At 42.3% G+C, this 22,049-nt stretch overlaps 1 protein-coding gene across 5 annotated transcripts in view; it reads left to right on the top strand.

Moving 5' to 3' along the window:
- The first annotated feature begins 10,159 nt into the window (after window positions 1-10,159).
- NAAA (N-acylethanolamine acid amidase) overlaps window positions 10,160-22,049 on the top strand; it is a 55,774-nt gene continuing 43,884 nt past the window's right edge. For all 5 annotated transcript variants that reach the window (XR_012476871.1, XR_012476870.1, XR_012476869.1 and 2 more), the window contains exons 1-3: window positions 10,160-10,576; window positions 15,864-15,990; window positions 19,958-20,048. Coding sequence is in view for 1 of the 5 variants with exons in the window: in XM_074228469.1 (XP_074084570.1) it covers window positions 10,191-10,576; window positions 15,864-15,990; window positions 19,958-20,048 (604 nt within the window). In the remaining 4 variants the exon portion in view is untranslated. The remainder of the gene's footprint in view (window positions 10,577-15,863; window positions 15,991-19,957; window positions 20,049-22,049) is intronic.

The following is a 22,049-nucleotide window of genomic DNA, read 5'->3' as shown; positions in this document are numbered from 1 at the left end:
CCAGTCAGTTGACTCAGTGGTTGCTCTGCTTCTGCTTCTAAGCTATTCCAATGCTCAGTGAGAATGAACTTCTCAACAATTGTACCATCCATTGGTTCTTACTTCAAGCTAAACTGAAATCTGTCCTTTCTTATCTCTTTTCTTTCTGGGTTTCTTCTAGCTTATGGTTATAAAAAAATTCTCATTTTCTGTCTATAATTAGAAAAATTACATGTCGTCCCCTAATATTAGCTCTAGTGTCCATATTGTTCCAACTGACGACACCTGATGCATTCAAAGTGAACAACCTTTCAATTGAAGCAATTAGATCCACATTGAATAGAGAACTGGATTCAGGAGGTTGTTTCACTTCAGATTCTTTGTGACCCCATTGGGGTTTTCTTGGCAGAGATACTGGAGTGATTTACCGTTTCCTTCTCTGACTCATTTTGCAAATGGAAAATTGAGGCAAACAGGATTAGGTGACAGACCCCACACCACTACCAAGTGTCTAAGGGCTCATTTGAAATGAGGTCTTCCTGGTGATCTACCTAGATCATCACTTAGTTGCTTGTGTTAAAGTTTCTTAATCTTTAGGGAATAGCTCCTACCTTCCAGGGATGTTGTGTGAATCAAATGAAATAATTTTTTTTTTGCAAGGCAATGTGATTAAGTGACTTGCCTAAGGTCTCACAGCTAAACAAGTATCAAGTGTCTGAGGCCAGGTTTGAACTCAGATCCTCCTGATTCCAGGGTCGGTGCTCTATCCACTGCTCCACCTAGCTGCCCCCCGAAATAATTCTTTTTTTATTTTTTATTTTTTTTAGGTTTTTTTTTTTTTGCAAGGCAAACAGGGTTAAGTGGCTTGCCCAAGGCCACACAGCTAGGTAATTATTAAGTGTCTGAGACCAGATTTGAATCCAGGTACTCCTGACTCCAAGGCTGGTGCTTTGTCCACTATGCCACCTAGCCGCCTCACCCTGAAATAATTCTTAAAAATTTTTTTTTAAATATTTAAGGCAATGGGATTTAAGTGACTTACCCAAGGTCACACAGCTAGGAAATTTATTAAGTGTCTAAGGCTGAACGTGAACTCAGGTGCTCTATTCACTGCCCCCTGAAATAATTCTTTTTTTTATTTTTTATTTTTTACAAGGCAGTGGGGTTAAGTGGCTTGCCCGAAGGCCATACAGCTGGGTAACTATTAAGTGTCTGAGGCCGGATTTGAAGTCAGGAACTCCTGACTCCAGAGCCTGTGCTCTATCTACTTTACACCCCTGAAATAATTCTTAAAAAGCATTTTGCAAATATTAAAGAATTATATAGATGCTATTATTGCTATTAACTCTCAAAACTCTGATTCAGAGCAATTGTGATGGCTGACAAGTAAATTGTCAAAAAAAATTTAAATAAGCAATTACTTTTCTTTGAAGCAGACTTATGTCTTGTACAAGTGGTCTGGCATTCCCTTAAAGGGTTATTCTTTGGCCAGCTGATGTTCTAGTCCACCACTTCTCTGTCAAGAGGTAGAAGCTATGTTTCATCATCCATTATTTGGAAATTGAGGTTGATTGCTGCTTTGGGTAGAGTTCTAAGGTCTTTCAAAGTGGCTTCTTCGCATGCTATTATCAGTCACCATAGAAATTGTTCTGGGGAGCCAAGATGGCAACAAGAAAGGATAGAGTCTTAGGCGCTCTCTGATAAAATTTCTAAACTAAGGACTCTAACTAAACTTTCGAGAGACAGAACCCACAGAGGGACCCAGTGAGGCAGTTCTCCTACTCAAGGTAACCTGGAAAAGAGCAGAAAGGCTCTGTTCCCCAGGGTCGGAGGGGCGGCTGCCAGAGGGGTGGCCCGCCAGATCAAAAGAACTTCAGCCTCCCGGAGGCAGCCCCAGGGCACTGGGAGCCCCAGCTCACAGCAGCAGGGGAGTCTCCTGAGCTGCACCCCGGGGAGCACCAGCACAAAGTGGGGGAACAGCAGGGGACCTCTGCCAGAGCAAACACGTGGAGCCCAGCCCTCAGGGCACACAACAAGCAGCTTGGTCTTTCAGCAGCCCAGATCCAGAAACAGAAGCAGGCGGAGCCCCCAGGGCATGAGCCCATGAGCCCAGAGAGACTGCAGAGCTCTGTCCTCTGCCCCTGGAACAGGACTCTGGGGCTCTGACTACATTCAGACACTGATTGCAGTCTAGGCCCCCACACAGAACAGCAGGGCCCCCCCCCCACCTTGACCCCATGGCAGAGGGAGGTGCTTATGGTCATTCACAGACCAGGAGGGAGGACAGAGCTGCACACACTGAGACCCTTGTGGGAGTGCCCCAAAAGCTCAGGAAGCACCCCAAAAACAGGCTTAGGCTGGGAAAATGAGCAAGCAGAGAAAAAAGAGGAACACCATTGAGAAATACATTATCTATGATCCCAAGAAAGATCAATATACTCAGTCTGAAGATGAGGAAACACAAGCTCCTGTGTTGAGTCCGGTGGAGGGAACTCAGGCCGACACCAATATGATGCATAAGCTGGTTCGTTTATTGATCACAGGATACATACTTTTATACTCTACATTTATGTAACCAATTGTATAAGCATTTTAGCAAGCATTTTTTTCACATGCATACCTTGTGTATGTCTTAGGTGATTGTTTTGAGAACCAAACAGTATTTTGATAAACAGAATGCAGATTGTTTTGAGAAACAAACAGTGATTTGATAAACAGAGTGCAGAAGGTAATTATCTCAGAATTTGCTATCTATCTGAGCCTGGGAATACATCTTGTTAGCTCAGACATGCAGCTACTCCCTTATCTAAGCTCTGAAGTACATCTTGCTTGTTAAAGCACAAAGCTATTTCTGTATTAACCCTTCATAGCTCTTAGCCTGGAACACATATGACACAACACTCCTGAATCTAAAGACTCCCAGAAAAACAGAAACTGGGATCAAGCTATGACAGAGCTAAAAAAAGACTTTGAAAATCAAATGAGGGAGTTAGAAGAAAAACTGGGAAAAGAAATGAGAGAGATGCAGGAAAAACATGAAAATGAAGTCAGCAGCTTAGTCAAGGAAATCCAAAAAAAATGCTGAAGAAAATAGCATGCTAAAAACCAGCTTAGGTCAAATGGATGAAACAGTTCAAAAAGTTATTGAGGAGAAGAATGCTTTGAAAAGCAAAATTGGCCAGATGGAAAAAGAGATAAGAAAACTCTCTGAGGAGAACAAATCCTTCAGACAAAGAATAGAATTCAGGGACATTGATGAATTTACCAGAAATCAGGAATCAATACTTCAAAACCAAAAAAATGAAAAATTAGAAGAAAATGTGAAATATCTCATTGAAAAAACAACTGATATGGAAAACAGACTTAGGAAAGATAATTTAAAAATCATTGGAATACCTGAAGTCATGATCAGGAAAAGAGCCTTGACATCATTTTCAAAGAATTACTACAGGAAAATTCCCTGATATTCTAGAAGCAGAGGGCAAAATAGAAATGGAAAGAATCCACCGATCCCCCCAAGAATGAGATCCCAAAAAAACAACCCCTAGGAATATTATAGTCAAGTTCCAGAACTCCCAAGTCAAAGAGAAAATATTACAAGCAGCCAAAAGGACACAGTTCAAATATCGTGGAGCTGCAGTCAGGATCACACAGGACTTAGAAGCAACTCCATTGGAAGCTCATAGGGCTTGGAATATAATATACTGGAAGGCAAAAGAGCTTAGAATGCAACCAAGAATCAACTATCCAGCAAGGCTGAATGTCCTCTTTCAGGGAAAAAGTTGGACTTTCAATGAACCAGGGGAATTTCAAATGTTCCTGTTGGAATGGCCAGAGCTGAACAGAAGGTTTGATCTTCAGATACAGGACTCAGGTGAAGCATGGAGATTGGAGGAGAGGGGGGAAATATGAGGAACTTAATGAGGATGAACTGCATGTATTCCTGCATAGAAAAATGATACTGATAATACTCATATGAACCTTCTCAGTTAATAGAGCAGGTAGAGGGAGCTTTTATAGTTGAAGCACAGGAAAAAGCTGAATTCTAAGATAAAATATGGTGTAAAAATGGAATCAATAGAAAAATGGGAAATGTAATGGGAGAAAGAAAAAGGAGAGGGGGAATAGGCCAAGATATTTCATATAATAAGATTTTTCTTTATTACAATGAGCTATTGCAATGATATGGAAGGGGAGATGCAAGGGGGAATGAGGGAACCTTTGCTCTCATCAGAGGTGGCTAGGAGAGGAAACAGCATATATACTCAATGGGGTATAGGCATCTGGAGTAAGAAGGAGGGGGAGCGGGGGGAAGAGGTGGGGATGTGAATAAAGGAGGAGAGGATGGACCATGGGGGGAGAGTGGTCAGATATAACACATTTTCTTTTTTACTTCTTGCAAGGAGCTGGGATTGGAAGGCCTGTCCAGGACCATAGGGCCAGGTGGATGCTGGGCCTAAGGGGTGGTATAGGGGCTCAGGGCCTCTTGGCCCCAGGACCAGGGATCTGTCTGCTGTGCCACTCAGCTACCCTACAGCAGAGTCAGAGTGAAAGGAGAGAGAAAATATAGTACATGGTAGTGGAGAAATAAGAAAGGAGGGAGTTGTGATCAGCAATGGCAACGTTAGAAAAATATGGAAGTAACTTTTGTGATGGACTTATCATAAAGAATGTGATCCACCCATGACAGAGTTGTTGGTGTTGGAACAAAGACTGAAGCACATTTTTTATTATTATTATTATTTGGGGGGGTGCAGGGCAAATGGGGCTGTGTTGCCTGCCTGGAGATGCATAGCAGAGTGATCTTTGGGTGTCTGAGGCCAGATTTGGACCCGGGTGCTCCTGGCTCAAGGGCCAATGCTCTGTCCACCACCCAGCCACCCCTACTATTATTACTATTTTATTTTTATTTTGGGTCTTTTTTTTCCTTCTTTTTGTTTTCTGCAGGGCAGTGGGGATCGGGTGGCTTGCATGTCACACAGCTGGGTGATTGTTGGGTTTACGAGGCTGGATATGGGCTCGGGTGCTCTTGGCTCCAGGGCTGGTGCTTCATCCATTGCATCACCTGGCCATACCTACAATTATTACTATTTTTTTATTTTAATTTTTTTCCCTCCCCTTTACTTCATCACTCAAGCAAGTTTGTATTCATGGGGGGAGGGGGGTATTTCGTTTACTCTTAAACAAGAATATTTTATTAATGTAAAAAAAACATTTGTACAAAATGAGAATAAAAAAAGAAAATTTAAAAAAAAGAAAAGAAAATGAGAAATCAGACCTAGGGTGTTTTTGCTGAAACTTAACTTTCTAGAATACTAGTCTAGTATTCATTCACCCCATTTCACAGCTTTTTTGACACTTTAAGTTCCAAATTGCCACTTTGCTTTAGAGAAACAGAGAGAGGCCATAACTGAACATGTAGATTTTAGGAAAGACCAGTTTTTAAAAAGTCAAAGCAGCTTTTGGCTGCTTAAATAACAAGGTAAAACATCAGTTTCATTAGTGTATCTATTCAATTTTTGAATTGACTCATCTTTTACTCTTATTTTGGCCTTTTTCTATGTAAATTCTACTGGTTACAAAGAAGAGTAGGTGAAAAAGTGTTACTGTCTAGCACAATTCATTACTATTATTTAAAAATAGAAAGCATGGTGTTTTTTATTGTGAGAAATGTAGGATGTTGGTCTTCATGGGGTATGGAGGGGAGCCCTTACGGAATCCATTACAAAGGGAGAATGGCCCAGCAAATCACTAGACTGGAAGTCTTCCTAATCCCATTCCAGGGATACCAAACCCCTAGAGATCTTGACCTAATGCTACTGAGTTTGTGCAATTAGGTAATTGAATATTAACCCACACACCCCCTGTGACAATTGGGGTTCTTTAGCATATCATGCATTGGATGATGTGGGGGGGAGATCATATTAGGGGCATATCATGGAATGGGCGGACCTTTTAGATTGTAACTCAAACTCTGAGAGCCTATGAATATCCAAGAGGGAGGGGAAAGAGTTTCTGTGGACAATAAATTACCTGACTCCTGAAACTAAGGTGTGCCTCACGTCTAGGAGTGAGGTGCCCGTATCTTGTAACGTGTATATTGCAAGGTTTGTGAATAAAATGTACAATTTTCTCTCTCAAAAAAAAAGAAATTGTTCTGCTTTCTGTTTATGTCAGTTTGTATTCATTCAATTCTGCCCACAATTCTCTGAATTTATCATACTTATCACATCTTATACTACAAGTCTTTTTGTTTTTTCAGCTAAAGCAGTAGTTGTGTGGTCCTGGCAATGGACTATGTCTGTTTTTCAAGGACCAGCTTAGTTAAGTATGAAGAAGGTTGACACTTGGCTACATCTTGGAGATGAATTTTTGGTTGTGGCTACCATGAAACCAAAGAAAAATTTCAAAATGGCATTCAGTTCTTACACCTAGTTCTCCTCCTTTCATGTGGAGGAGGATCATGTTTGTCCTTCCTTCTCAAAGAAGACCAGGACATCAGGGAGGTGGTGCCGTGACAAGCACATGAATTGGATTTGAGTGAGGGGGGCTGTGCTGTCACCAGCCTCACTTTCTTCTCAGAGTCATCTAGGTTGTGAATCAGGACAACTGGAGAGAGCTCTGGAAGTGAGTTAATCAGGGTCAAGTGGAGGAGCTCAGCAAAGCTAAAAGGAAAACAAAAACATACAAACAATATAAAAAGGTAAGAGTTATTATAATGACCTTGTAAAGGAGTAATTGAATATGGAGGAATAGGAAGACTAGAAATCGTGAACTTTGCTTCTCCACTTTGAAATGACTGAGTTTACACACCTAGCAATATGATGCATCTAATTGTTGTTCAGTTGTGTCCAACTCTCCATGACCCTATCTGGGGTTTTCTTGGCAAAGATAATGGAAAGGATTGCCATTTCCTTCTCCAGCTCATTTTACAGATGAAGAAACTGAATAAACATTCAGACCTGCTTAGGGTCATGTAGCTAGTTAAGTATCTGAGGCAGATTTGAACTCAGGTCTCAGAACTCTATTCACTCTATCATCTAGTTGTGCAGTCCATCTGTTGGGTGATCCAAAAATTTGCAGCTCATATTGTGTCTCCCGATATAATAATAATAATGTTGTGCTTCATTTTTGAAGAAGACTGACATCAGGGAGGTGAAGCCAGGACCCACACACGAAGTGCATTTGGGTGAGAGTGCTGTGCTAAGTCACCAGCCTCACTTTCTCCTCCAGAGCCATCTGGCCTAGTGGCCAGATAGGAATCAGGACGACTGGAGAGGACCCTGGTTGCGAAGCACAGTTAAGTAACTTGTCCAAGGTCACACAGCTAGTAAGTGTCAGCTGGATTCAAACTCCTGTCCTCCCGATTCCAAGATTAGTGCTCTATCCACTGCACCATCTAGCTGCCCTTTGGGTCTCCCAATATAAAGAAGCGATGATAAACAGAAGCAGCACCAAGAATGTAAGGATTCTTTCTCCCCCTTCTCCTCCTTCTCCTTCTCCTTCTCCTCCTCTTTCTCCTTTTCCTCCTCCTCCTCCTCCTCCTCCTTCTTCCTTTTTCCTTCCTTCTTCTTCCTTTTTCTTCCTTCTTTCTCCTCCTTTTTCCTTCTTCCATTTTAGTTTATCTTTTATTTTTTCCAATTGCATGTAGAGATAGTTTTCAATATTCATATTTGTAAATTTTTTTCACTCCTTCCTTTCTTGTCTCACTCCCCAAGATAGCAAGCAATCTGACATAAGGCATATATATGTAGAGTCATGTGACACATAGTTTCATATTAATTATGCTGTGAAAGAAGAATTAGAACAAAAGGGAAAACCTCGAGAAAGGAAAAAAACCAAAAAAGTAAATTTTCAAAAAGGGAAAGCAGTATGCTTTGATCTGCTTTTAGACTCCATAGTTCTCACATCTCTACATGTGAGAGGCATTTTCCATTATGAGTCTTATGGAATTGCCTTTCCTTACTTTATTGCTGAGAAGAGCGGAGTCATTCATAACTGATCATCACACAATGTTGCTGTGACTTTGTGCAATGTTCTCTTGGTTCTGCTCACTTTACTCAGCATCAGTTCAGGACATAAGGATTCCTAGTGACACTTCTGGTCAATCCTCATTACAGGTGGGTCATAATGAGGTTACATTCTTGTGGGAAGCCTGTCTTGAGTGCCAGGATACCTCCCCTCCCTTGGAGCCTCAAGGGGAAGGGAATAACAAAACTGGTCCTCTTTGGAGACTGAATATTTATACAAACAGTATCTCTCCATCCTATTATTAGAAGCATGACATCTCCTAATATTTCTCTCCCCTTCCCCCAGGTAAGACACTTAACAATTCCATCATTTCTCAGACTCTCTGCCAGAGATAAATAATGCTACTATCATCCTGAGTCTGAACTCAGGGCTCTAGCCACAGTATTTTCTAATCAGAAAGAGAGGCATAAAGATGGAACTGTGCCCAAAGAGCAATAAAACTGATCATACCCTTTGACCCAGCAATTACAATCCTGGCCTCTGTCCAGAAGAAATCATAAAAAAATGGGAAAAGTCCGACATGTTCCAAAATATTCACAGCAGCTCTTTTTGTAGTGGCAAAGAATTGGAAACTGAGGGGGTGCCCATCGGTTGGAGAATGGCTGAGCAAGTATATGAATGTTATGGAATATGATTGTTCTATAAGAAACTATGAATGGTTGGACTCTAGGGAAGCATGGAACGAATTATAGATGGATGCTGAGCCGATGGGAGCAGAACCAAGAATACACATTAGCAACAGCATTACAAGTCGGTCAGCTTGATGCAAGCAGCTCCTCTCAGAAGTTTGAAGGCCACGGACAACCCTGGGAGACCTGGTGTGGACAATGCTATACCCATCCAGAGGAAGAAAAACAGAACCAAATCAAACCAAAGAACCCTACAAAGTCTAAATGACTACTACATTTACTTCTTTAAAAAATTCTCTTGTCTCTTTCTTTCTGATCTCATGGTTTTATTTCCCTTATATCTTAGTTCCTCTTACAGAAAATGGCTAATCTGTAACGCTTTCAACACAAATGTGTACCTGACTGTTGGCCGCCGGGAGATGGTTTGGGAAGGGAGGGTGGAAGGACATTGCGCACATGCGTCTGCATGTGGGTGAATGTTGAGAATCGACCAAGACTTGTGATTGGGAAAATAAAATGTCAATAAAAAAAGAAGCATAATAACAGGGGCGGCTGGACGGTGCCGTGAATTGAGCGCTCCCGGGAGTCTGGACAGCTGAGTTCAAATCCTGCTTTAGGGCCATTGCTATGGGCCGTGGGGCCCTCCTCACCCGTCTAGAGGAGATCATAACGCCCGGCTTCTTAGGTCACAGGCCCTGGGCCTGAGTAGGCTCGGAATAATGCTCACGTTTTTCCGACCCCCCACCCCCACCCCAAAGATAGGAGCTAGACTTAGAATTTCATTGATATGAAGAATAAAGGCAGCAGCGGCTGAAGTGCTTAGGGAGTCGTGAGGACCCGAGTTCAAATCCGGTCTCACTGGCTGTCTGACTCTGGGCAAGTCACAGCACCCTGTTGCTCCCCCCCCCCCCGCACCAAGGGGAAAAAAGAAGATGAAGAAACCTCCTCTACCGGGGGACTGACAGGTCTGCGGCTTGGGGCTGCAGCGCCGGAGCCCGGGGAGCCCACCGGGTCCCCAAAGTCACGCAGCCGGGCTCCTGTCCGGGGTGCCGCTGCCTCCGGGGTCCTGCTCCTGGACGCCGGCTCCCGTCTTCAGTGTGTGTCTGTGTGTGTGTGTGTGTGTGTGTGTGTGTGTGTGTGTCTGTGTGTGTGTGTGTGTGTGTGTGTGTGTGTGTCCACGCGTGCCTGTGGAGGAGCCTCGCTCTCCTTTCCCCGGGTCTCCACACGAGTCTCGCACTTGGCAGGAGTGAGCCCCGCCCCCAGGCTCCCCCCGCCCCGCCCGGGCCCCGCCCACCACACCCTCCAGCCCCGCTCTCCCCGCCCCCAGGCTCCCCCCGCCCCTCCCGGGCCCCGCCCGCCACGCCCTCCAGCCCCGCTCTCCCCGCCCCTCCCGGGCCCCGCCCCCAGGCTCCCCCCGCCCCGCCGGGGCCCCGCCCGCCACGCCCCTCCAGCCCCGTTCTCCCCGCCCCTCCCGGGCCCCGCCCCGCCCGGGCCCCGCCCCCAGGCTCCCCTCCGGGAGGCCGCGGCTCGGGCCGCCAGTCTCCCGGCAGCATGAGCCCGAGACCGCGCCGGGGCCCGCCGCCGCTCCTGCGGGCGCTGCTGCCGCTGCTGCTGCTGCTGGGGGCGGGGAGGCCGGCCGCCTGCAGCCCCCGCGGCCCCGCGCCGCCCCGCTTCAACGTGAGCCTGGAGCAGGCGGCCCCGCTGCGCTGGCTGCCCGTGCTGCGCCACTTCGACCCGGGCTTCCTGCGCGGCGCCCTGGCCGCCGTCATCGGGGCGGCCGTCCCCGGCTGGGTCCTCGAGGCGCTGCGGCCGGCGCTGTCGGAGGCGGCCCGGCTCCTGCCGCAGCCTTTCGGCGCCGAGATCGGCGGCATGTGCGCCTTCCTGGGGATGGAGGCGGCCGACTGCGTGCTCGTGAACCTGGCCTACGAGTTCAGCGCGTGAGTAGCGGCCGCCGGGCCCGGGCTCTGCGCCCGCGGGCCGGCCGGGCTCTGCGCCTCCGGGCCTCCCGGGCTCTGCGCCCCCGGGCCGGCCGGGCTCTGCGCCCCCGGGCCTCCCGGGCACTGCGCCCCCGGGCCTCCCGGGCTCTGCGCCCCCGGGCCTCCCGGGCTCTGCGCCCCCGGGCCTCCCGGGCTCTGCGCCCCCGGGCCGGCCGGGCTCTGCGCCCCCGGGCCTCCCGGGCACTGCGCCCCCGGGCCTCCCGGGCTCTGCGCCCCCGGGCCTCCCGGACTCTGCGCCCCCGGGCCGGCCTGGCTCTCCTCCGCCCCCGGGCCGGCCTGGCTCTCCTCCGCCCCCGGGCCGGCCTGGCTCTCCTCCGCCCCCCGGGCCTCCCGGGCTCTGCGCCCCCGGGCCGGCCTGGCTCTCCTCCGCCCCTGGGCCGGCCTGGCTCTCCTGCTCCCCCGGGCCTCCCGGGCTCTGCGCCCCCGGGCCTCCCGGGCTCTGCGCCCCCGGGCCGGCCGGGCGCCGGGCTCTTCTGCGCCCCCGGGCCTCCCGGGCTCTGCGCCCCCGGGCCGGCCTGGCTCTCCTCCGCCCCTGGGCCGGCCTGGCTCTCCTGCTCCCCCGGGCCTCCCGGGCTCTGCGCCCCCGGGCCGGCCGGGCTCTCCTCCCCGGGCCCGCCGGGCTCTGCTGCACCCCCGGGCCGGCCGGGCTCTGTTTGTGTGCCTCTTATTCCTCTTCTTCCCTCCTCCCGGGCCCTCCCGGCCCCTTTACTGCTGTTGGGCACTGACTGACCAGGAGCGGGTGGAAACAGAAGTCGGTTCTGCTTGAGGGTCTCCCCCCTCCCACACTGAGTTTTTTAAAAATTGAATGTTTTTGTTTATTCAGCTACACGTAATGGTCATTTTTCATCAGCCATTGGCCAGTGTAGGAGTTCCCCATTCTAATTTTTTTTAATCATGTTAAAAAAGCCACCCCTGTCTCATTTCCTTCTCACCTAGCCTTAATGCTGAAGAAGTGTTGCTTCAGTCAAACTGAGACCGGTTCAAGTTCTTAGCTTAGAAATTTAAGCTAAGATTTCCCCCTGCTGTATCAGGGTCATCACATGACTAATAAGTGTCAGAGGTGGATTTGAACTCAGAACTTCCCTGATGCTGTCTCTTCCTGAAGGACACATGAGGAGGAGAGGGATGAAAAATTTATAGCATTATAAGAGGTTAGATTCCTGATCAGGAGCGGTAGCTAGCTGCTCAGACTCTTATTTCAGTTCAACAGACAAATATGAACTGCCTGTGTGCAGAGCAAAGCACTAGGGGATAGAAAGAAAAAGGATTTATAAAGTGCCTACTATGTGCCACAAACTAGGTTAGGCACTTTACAAATATTAGTTTCTTTGATCATCACAGCAATCTCAAGAGATCAGAGGCTTGTTATCTCCATAGTTGAGGAAATTATGGTTATATGACTTAGCCAGGGTCACACAGCTGGTATTTAAGGTTAGAGTTGAACCCAAGTCTTAACTTAAGAGACAGCTATGTAGCACAGTGGATAGACTTCTAGGACTAGAGTCAAACCTGGCCTCAGATGTATACTAACTGTGTGACCCTGGGCAAGTTGCTTGACCCTATTTGCCTCAGTTTCTTCATCTGTAAAATGAACTGGAGAAAGAAATGGTAAACATCTCCCAGTATCTTGTGCTAGGAAAATCCCAAATCAGGGCATGAAGAGTTGGATGTGACTGAAAGATGACTGAACAGCAACTTCCTAACTTTTGTCCTGACACCTAGTGCCAGTTAAGATATGTCTCTTTTTATCTAACAGATACAAAAAACACATAGACAGCTGGAAAGAATATACAAAAATAAATGGCAAGTGCTTTAGAGAAGTATCAAATGCTTCCATGTAAGGTCCAAGGAGGGATGTTATTGTCTGTGGAAGGGTGAGTGGGTGCCCGGAGGGAAATAGAGAAGGGATGGATTTTGAGTAGCTCCTTAAAAGGATTTAAAAGGCTATTGCTAGGTGGTGCAGTGGAGAGACCACTGGTCTCAGAGATTTACTAGCTGTGTGACCCTGGGCAAGTCACTTAACCCTGATTGCCTCAAAAAGATGAGATTCTTATTATATTTATATTCTATAATCACATTTATAAATTAAATATGGTATATATCATATAGACATTTTATATCATTATGAATTCTCATTCTATTCATTTCTGCATCAATTCATAAATCATAAGCTAGGCAAATAAAAAGCAAATTCTCACTTTATTTGTATTGTAACAATCAAAAATTAAAGAAGTAACTTCATCAGAGTCTTGGAATTCAAAAGCATTTAGGAGCAAAATGATCTAGGAATTTTTTTTTTTAACATTACAGCCATAGGAAGTAGAATCCCTCAGTCTAAGAGCATCAAAAGCTGAGAAAGCAAGATTTGGGAGTCAGAGTCCAGGCTGGGTTTTGAAGCCACTACAGCATTGATGCTCTGAGAACCAAGGAGCAATCTTTGGGAATGACCCTTGAGCTACCAAGGTAGAGACTCATTTGGCAGTGATGTTACTTTTAGACTTGAACTTGGTAGGCCCAGTACTATATAGGAACTGAATTATACTGATAGTATTTGATAATAGTTAATATTTCATATTTCAGTTTGTGTAGTATTTTACAATTATCTCATTTAATCCTCACAAGAGCTGTCTAAGATAGGTGTTATTTTTATCTTTATTTATTTATTTATTTGTTTATTTATTTATTGGGTTTTTGCAAGGCAAATGGCATTAAGTGACTTGCCCAAGGCCACACAGTTAGGTAATTATTAAGTGTCTGAGGCCGGATTTGAACTCAGATACTCCTGACTCCAGGGTCGGTGCTCTATCCACTGTGCCACCTAGCTGCCCCTGATCTAGGAATTTTTAAGGAATATTTTGGGGATACTGAGTACTTAGTGACTTTTTTAAAGAAAGATCTAGAGACATGTGGCTGCCCCTCCCCCTTTCTTATTATTTATTCCCCATAACAAGTCTTTGTTAGAAAGCATAATCCACTTCCTCCAAATCGACTGGATAGATAATGTCTGGTTTGTGAGCTGTCTGCAATGTGAGTGTGTCCCAACGGCTAGATCAGTTGTATGAATCTATCTGGGACCTGGGTTCAGTGACTGCCTGTGCTCTGATAAGAATATACAATGGAACATACTCATGGTTATATGGTTGGCATTGACTATTAAGTGATGCCCAGAGGAAAATTTTTTAAATTATTTTTTCAATGAACAACATTTTTTTCTCCTATTAGAAAAGAAAGAGAAACAAAATTCTTGTTACCAATATGCAGTCAAGCAAAATAATCCCATATAGGCCATGTCCAAAAATGAGTCTTCCATCCTGCATCCTGCATCACCCCTCAGTTAGGAACATGGTAGCAAGCTTCATCATTAATTCTAGTTTGACCACTGAACTGATCAAAATTCTTCACTTTTTCAGAGTGCTCACTTTTATAGAATTGTTGTTGGATTATAAATTGTTCTCAATCTATTTACTTCACTCTACATCAGTTCATGAAAGTCTTCCCAGGCTTTTCTCATTGGTATTCCATTGCATTCCTCTGCCATAAATTGTTTAGTCATGTCCCACATGATGGACAACCCCTGTCACCTTAGGTTCTTTGCCACTACAGAAAGTGCTGCTATAAAACATTTTGTATATTTGAGTCTTTTCCCTCTTTCTTTGCAAAGACAGAGAAGTGGAGAGTATCTAGATACCCAAGCAGTCATGGCCCCGTTGTATTCCCTGACTCAAGGATGCAATCAGTGGCCAAGAACTAATTGATTGGGATTTCTTTAGCCAACACTTGCAGGGAACAGACAGACCACTTGAGTACAATTGAAAAACAAAACAAAACATTATTCTGACAATTCTTTTTATTAAAAAATTTATTTTGATCTTTGCAACTATCAACAAACACAAACTTTTCAAGCTAAAAAGAATAGGGAAGAATATTGTGTAAGAGATTTTTAAAACTTTTTTGTTGTCATATTACTTTTCCATATACAAAGAATAGAAAAAGGATTGAATATGGAACTAGTAATCTCTATTAAGTACAACTTGCTTCTAAAAAAGTAAATAACAAGTACAAGATGTTCTCTTTGAACTGCCTTTCTTTTTCTGTCAGTTGAAATTTAAAAAAAAATTCATTGACTATTTTATCTTTAGTCTTTGGGAATGCTGTAACCAAAGTAAAAAAAGAAAACAAAAATTAATCTTCTTGTGGCCAGTTGTCTTATGACAGACCTTTTCAAGATAGTCCAGTTGATAGAAACACTGTTAATCAACTACAGCCAAGCAACTATGAGATCGTGTGCTCCATTAAAACTCATTTTTTTTGTTTTTGCAAGGCAGTGAGGTTAAGTGACTTGCCCAAGGTCACACAGGTAGATAATTAAGTATCCAAGTTCAAATTTGAACTCCTGACTCCAGGGCCAATGTGCTACCCATTGCAGCACCTAGCTGCCCCAAAACTAATTTTTAAAATAATATTTTATTTTCTGCCCTCCACATCCAGAGAAAAAAACTATGGAGTCTGAATCTAGAGCAAAGCATACAATGTTCATTTTTTTAAAAAAACTTCCATTATGGTTTTTTTCTTTCTTTCTCATTGTTTTTTCCCCCCTTAGATTTTTCTTTCACAATATGACCAATATAGAAATATGTTAAACATGACTTTATATGTATTATATAAGATTGTTGATGGCCACGGAAAGAAGGAGAGAAAAGAAGGTGGTAGAAAAATGTGGAACTCAAAAGCTGGCAAAAGGGTGAATGTTGAAAACTACTTTTGCATGTGATTGGGAAAAATATAAAAAAATAATATTTTCTTTTCCCCAATTTACATTTAAGACAGATTTTGACCTTAATTTTATAAATTTTGAGTTTTAAATTTTCTCTCTCCCTCTCTTACTCTTCTCCCTCTGCCTCTGCCCTGGACAGAAAGCAATTTGATATAGATTGTACCTGTGTCCCACTTCTTTGACACTTCTGAGTGGGCTTCTCATTGAGTTCAAATGATAACAAATGAGTCAAAATATTCAGAAAAGTAAACTTTTAAAAGGTCTGAACAGTTGCAAATATAGATTTGTGGGCAGGGACAAGATCACATTTTCTTTCATTCTGAAGAAATAAGAGGTGTTTTACTTCTGAAAAATTAAAACACTGAAGATGTATTTTTCCTTCCTCTTTTTTGTTTTCTTGTTTGCTCATGCTAGTATGGTTCCTCTTTCACTTCTTCTTGCTTTTATTCTCAGATTCTGCACCAGCATCATCGCTCAAGATATCAATGGCAACATTTACCATGGTCGAAATTTGGATTATGCATTTGGAAATCTTTTGAGAAAGTTGACAATAGATGTGCAGTTCATAAAGAATGGACAGGTACAGTGAGAGTCTGGCATGAATTGATACCACCCTCAGTGAGAAGAACAATTTCCAAAGATACTTTCAGTATAGAACATAGAAATTAGTGGACTAGACAACAGTGTGAAGAGTCTTTTTGTAAAATGGAAGGTCAGCTTTTACCTTTACACCAGTGAATTCTCTTCTCATTCAAATCAACTGCTTAAAAGTAAGCAATTTTCTTGCAAGTCTAATTGACTAGTATCTCTGTTACCAGTCTCTTATTGATTAAAAAAAAACCTATAGGGGCAGCTAGGTGGTGCAGTGGATAGAGCACCGGCCCTGGAGTCAGGAGTACCTGGGTTCAAATCCAGCCTCAGACACTTAATAATTACCTAGCTGTGTGGCCTTGGGCAAGCTACTTAACCCCGTTTGCCTTGCAAAAATCTAAAAAAAAAATCCTATAGAAAAAAGATGTATCTTTCAATCCTTTCATGTTAAAAAGCAAGTACTTTTGTAAAATCATTTTTATTAAGTACAAGTAACATACTTGGTGCTGGAGAGCAGAGCAGAACAAAATCAATCAAAAAACTTTGATTATGCTAGGAACCTGCTTAGCACTGGGAACACAGTATTTTTTCTTAGCAATGAGCCTATATTCTAGCACAGAATATGCAAAAAAAAAAAAAAAACCCAACCACCCCTCAAAAAACCAAAACAGAACTAAAACTATATAATTAGAATAATAAGGCCAGCTAGTTGGTGTAGTGTATAGAGTGGCAGGCCTGGAGTCAGGAAGACTCATCTTCCTGAGTTCAAATCTGGCCTTAGATGTCTACTAGCAAGGTGATCTTGGGCAAATCACTTGTCCCTATTTCCTCATCTCTAAAATGAAAGAAATGTGACAAATAAAAAGTCCAAGAGACATAATTTCTGAATAATTAATAATCAATTTATTAATTATGACTTGCAACTAATTAATAGATTGATGTCAGTGGCTTTCTCCTGTAAGCCACAGATTTATTTTCCCCGATTTACGTGAACATTGAATGCTTAAAGTTTTAAAGGGTAAATCTGATTGGTTAATAATCAATGGGGGGTGGTAGGTATATCAGTGAGGAAGTAGAGGAAAAATCTTCAGCCCCTCCTGTTGAGAAAGTGAGATTCAACCATCTCCAGCAATCTGGACAAAAGAATTCATCTCTACCCAGATCACTATGGCTGGTTTTCCCATTCATAAACTGGGGCACCTTAAATTTTTTTTTGGTTTTTTTTAGGGGTTCTTTTTTTGCAAGGCAAATGGAGTTAAGTGGGTTGCCCAAGGCCACACAGCTAGGTCATTATTAAGTGTCTGAGACCGGATTTGAACCCAGGTCCTCCTGACTCCAAGGCTGGTGCTTTATCCACTGCACCACCTAGCCGCCCCCACCTTAAATTTTAATAGAAGGATCCAAGGTTCCTAAGGGCAACATCTTATCTAGACTGGGTTCTATTTTCAAGGTCTTATAGCTGGGCATGGAACCCTGTGTCATGAGGATTTGGAAATCACATCTGTCAGCAATGTTCTTCAGAGACAGGCTGAATAACCTACAGGGTTTGGTTTCTGAATGAGGAAATAGGAAAGGAAAATCATTGATCTAATTCAATAATTGGTTATTCATTTGAGAAAAATAATCATCTTTCTCATTAAAAAATGCAAACCACTCTAGTATCTTTGCCAAGAAAACTCAAAATGGAAGTCACAAAGAGTCAAACAATTGAACATTATATTCATCATTTGCTTTGTCCAGTTCTCAAAGCTTAACATATACATATGAATTATATATCCATAAGAATATAACGTGAGGGGAAAATGAGATAATATCTCTAAAGTATTTTGTAAACCTGAAATTGTTATATAAATCTCAGCCATTCTAGTTTTGAAGCCTGCTATCCAGTGACAAGGCTGAGAGAAAAAGCTAAGAAGTCAGGAAGATTGGATTCTCATTCCTTTCCAGCCAATTATTCATTATTTAATGTTGGGTTATTCCTATTGTCTCTCTTCACTGCAGTGTTCTCAGTAAAATGAAGGGTTGTCATCTACTCTTCTTATGAGTTCTTATGAAATAAGATGATATATATAAACAGACTTTTAAAATGTTTATGCTCTGTAAATATAGGATTGTCTTGTACTTTTCTCTTGTTTACTACATTTATTGAACAAATATTTACTCATCATTTGCTTTGTCCAGTTCTCAAAGCTTAACATATATATATATACATATATATATATATGAATTATATATCCACACGAATATAAGTGAGTTTATAAAAACTCTATGCAACTTTGGAAATATCTTTAGTATGTGTAGTTTGGTACTTGGTGCAATGTGACACATCTAACAGGAAGGTTTTTGGCTTGTCGAATAAGTCAACATTAATATGAACCTTAGAAGTTTGCAAAGCACTATACTATATAATTTGTTCCTTTTGTTATTTTTTATTGTTGGATTATTTCAGTCGGGTTTGATTCTTCATGACCATATTTCCTTCTCCAGCTCATTTTACAGATTAGGAAACCGAAGCAAACAAGGTAAAGGGACTGGCCCAGGGTCACACAGCTAGTGTCTGAGCCCAGATTTGAGTTTAGAAGGATGAGTCTAACTAACTCTAGGTCCAGTGTTCTACCCACTGCAGTGCCACTTAGTGATTTATTCCTTACATTCTTATGTACATTTTTAAGGTGAGCCGAGTGAGGTTTAGAAGGTTGTTACTTTCCCAAAATTGCAGCCTGTGGTACCTGAGTCAGAGATGAGATTTGAATCCAGATGTCCTGATTGCAAGTTGAGAGCTCTATTGACTATTCCATTCCATTCTGCCAGTGATAGATTAGATGATCCCTGTTTTATTGTTGGGAATGGGAAGAAGAACTTATCTAAACATGTTCAGGGAGTTAGGGAACAATCCATTAGTAGAATACAGGCTTCTCAACTTCTAAGTTAGCCTACTAAATTAATAAATTTTCAGTTTTCTGGATTGATAGTGGAGTGGGCTCATTTTATAACCCCAAGGAACTCTTTCTCTTATTCCTAAATTGTTCCTCACAGTAAGAGTGTAATGTTTGTCCTTCATTTTTAAAGAAGACCATGACTTCAGGGAGTTCATGCCATGACAAGCATGTGAATTGGATTTGAGTGAGAGGGATGTTGTGCTAAGTCACCAGCCTCACTGTCTCCTCCGTACATCTGGGTCCAGTGGCCAGATATGTATCAGGTGGGCTGGAGACAACCCTGGATGCAGGGCAGTCAGGGTTAAATGATTTGCCCAAGGTCATACAGCTAGTAAGTGGCAAGTATCTGAGGGTGGATTCGAACTCCTGTCCTCCTGAATCCAAGACCAGTGCTCTATCCACTGTGACAAGAAAGAATGGCAGCTGGTATTATTGCTAAATCATTGTTGAGAAAACTGAGACAAAACAGGATTAAGGCATTTATGGATGCTATTCTCTGAAATGAGGTATTTAGGATAATGGACTTTGGAATCAGCAGACCTGAGTTGAATCCCAAATCTCCCATTTATTTCCTTGGTGACCTTGGTCATGTCCCTTCCTTCAAGTCTCTGTTTCATTATCTCTGAAAGGTTGTATCATATGACATCCAAGGTCCCTTTGTGATCTAAAATTATAATTATTTGATTTTGGATGAAAGTGAGATGTCATTTACCATGAAAGTGGTTCCACTTTGGTATCTTTTTAGCAAGTGAATAAGAGTAAAATAAAGAAAGAATGAATAATAATACATGTTGCTCATTGTTTAAATTAGTTTGATTAATTTTTTTTCTTATGAACAAGTCAGGAAGTTTGTAAATGTTTTTAAGAACCTCTCTTCTAGAGGTTCTAGAATTAGGTTCTTTTACTCAAGCAAGAGAGTAAAGAGAAGAGAAAAATTGCATTTCTTTGACAGGAAATCTATACTATAGTATTTGAGGTAAGACTTTTAGAATAATCTCTTGTTTTCTTTGATTTCAGATTGCATACACAGGAACCACATTCGTTGGTTATGTAGGTTTATGGACTGGACAAAGTCCCCAAAAGTTTACAATTTCTGGTGATGAACGAGGTAAACAGATGAACCTTCATGCATTTTAATGGACTCATTGACCATTCTGCTTACATCTTTAGCATCCTAAATAGCTAATCTTGGAAGTTAAGCATGACCAGGTCTGGTTAATATTTAAATGGAAGACCACCTGGAAATACTATAAGATGGAAGTACAAAGCTAAGAGGCAGAAAAATATAATGGGTAGAGAATTAGCCTCAGGGTCAGATTCTAGCTTCTACCCTCTGACACTACACTAAGTATGTGACTTTGGATGTTTCACTTCATGTGAAAGTCTTTTAGTACCTCAGTCAAATTTCCAAGACAATGTCCTTAACCTTTTCCGTGTCTTTGGTACTTTAACATTTAGTGAAGTTTTCTCCATAAAGTTTTCTCCATAAGTCCATAAAAATAAAATAAATAGCATTACAGAGGAAATTAATTATGTTGAAATGTCATCATAAAATATAAAATATTGAAATATAGTTATAAAACATAAAATTTCTAGGTTTAGAAACTATTTTAATATTATATGCTGAATGATAATTGCTGAGATGTATTATAGAAGACTTTGAGAATTCTCTATCCCAGAGAATTCACAGATCTGACCCACGATCTTATTATATGTTTTTCTCATATACCTTAGGAAGATCAGTCTTTCCCCTAAGCTTGAAGGAGTTTAAAATGACTTCCCCCAGGGTTAGGTTTGACTTTTACTCCAGTTTCATTGGGGGAGGAGGTGGAATTTTTTCTTTTTTTTATGTTTTTACCAAGACTGCATTATTTATGCAACCCTTGACAGAAGTGAAATCCGAGTTTCTATTCTAGCTAGTTCTTTATTTTTTTACATAGTTATTTTTACTGAGTGATTGAATTAGAGAGTATATAGGGAATGGACCTATGAGTCTACTTTCAAACATTTTAAAATATTTTTCATAGGGTCACAGGTTTGATGCTGGAAGGGACCATTGAAGCAATTTACTCCAACTTTCTCATTTTACAGATGAATTAACTGGGACCCAGATAAGTAAAGTGAGTTGCTCAGGGTCACACAGGTAGTAAGTAGCAGAGCTGAGATTTAAACCTTGGCTCTGGGCTATCAATATACTCATTCTTAGAAAGAACTCCCTACCATTTTGTCCAGGGAAATTAATAAGGTATGGTAGATAAAAAACTGCCCACAAAGTCAGGAAGACTTGGACTCAAATACTACCTATAATATATAACAAATCCAAGCTCAACAAATGGGAAAAAGAGATAGAGACAAATCTCTGATGCATCTTAAGGAACTCTCCAAGTTGCAAAGCAAATGCTGACTTGTTGGTAGGAGTTTTTTGTTTGTTTGTTTTTAGTTTTTTGCAAAGTTAATGAGGTTAAGTGGCTTGTCCAAGGCCACACAGCTAGGTAATTATTAAGTGTCTGAGGCTGGATTTGAACCCAGGTACTGACTCCAGGGCCAGTGCTCTATCCACTGCCACCTAGCTGCTCCTGGTAGGAGTTTCTTCATTGCAATTCTCTACACATATGAAATTAAAGATCCAGTGTCCACCTCTTTTCTTCCTACAAAAACAATAACTCTCCTAAACAAGGGGTCTGGTGTAAAACTTTCATGAACTACTACAGTTTGGGGTAGGATATGCTTGGGAAGAGATCAGTTGTATCTGTTGAGGAGATTCATGTGTAAAAAGAGATTGTTGTAATTGGTTATTGAGACACACAAACCTACCTCCTGATAACTGAATGTTAGCCAATATTTGGTCTGCTGAGATTCATCCTTCCTCTAATCACACTCCTGCCCAGTCTTCTGACTGTATTCCAGAAATAAAAATGAAACTAGTTAAATATAGGGACTTTTTTTAAAAGATTTTATTTGAGTTTTACAATTTTTCTCCCAATCTTACTTCCCTCCCCCCACGGAAAGTAATTTGCCAGTCTGTACATTGTTTCCATGTTGTACATTGATCCAAATTGAGTGTGATGAGAGAGAAATCACACCCTTAAGGAAGAAACATAAAGTATAA

Source organism: Macrotis lagotis, chromosome 3 (assembly GCF_037893015.1).
Source record: "Macrotis lagotis isolate mMagLag1 chromosome 3, bilby.v1.9.chrom.fasta, whole genome shotgun sequence".
Lineage (NCBI taxonomy): Eukaryota > Metazoa > Chordata > Mammalia > Peramelemorphia > Peramelidae > Macrotis > Macrotis lagotis.
The sequence above is the reverse complement of the archived record's forward strand: the minus strand, read 5'-3'. Positions and strand labels throughout refer to the sequence as shown.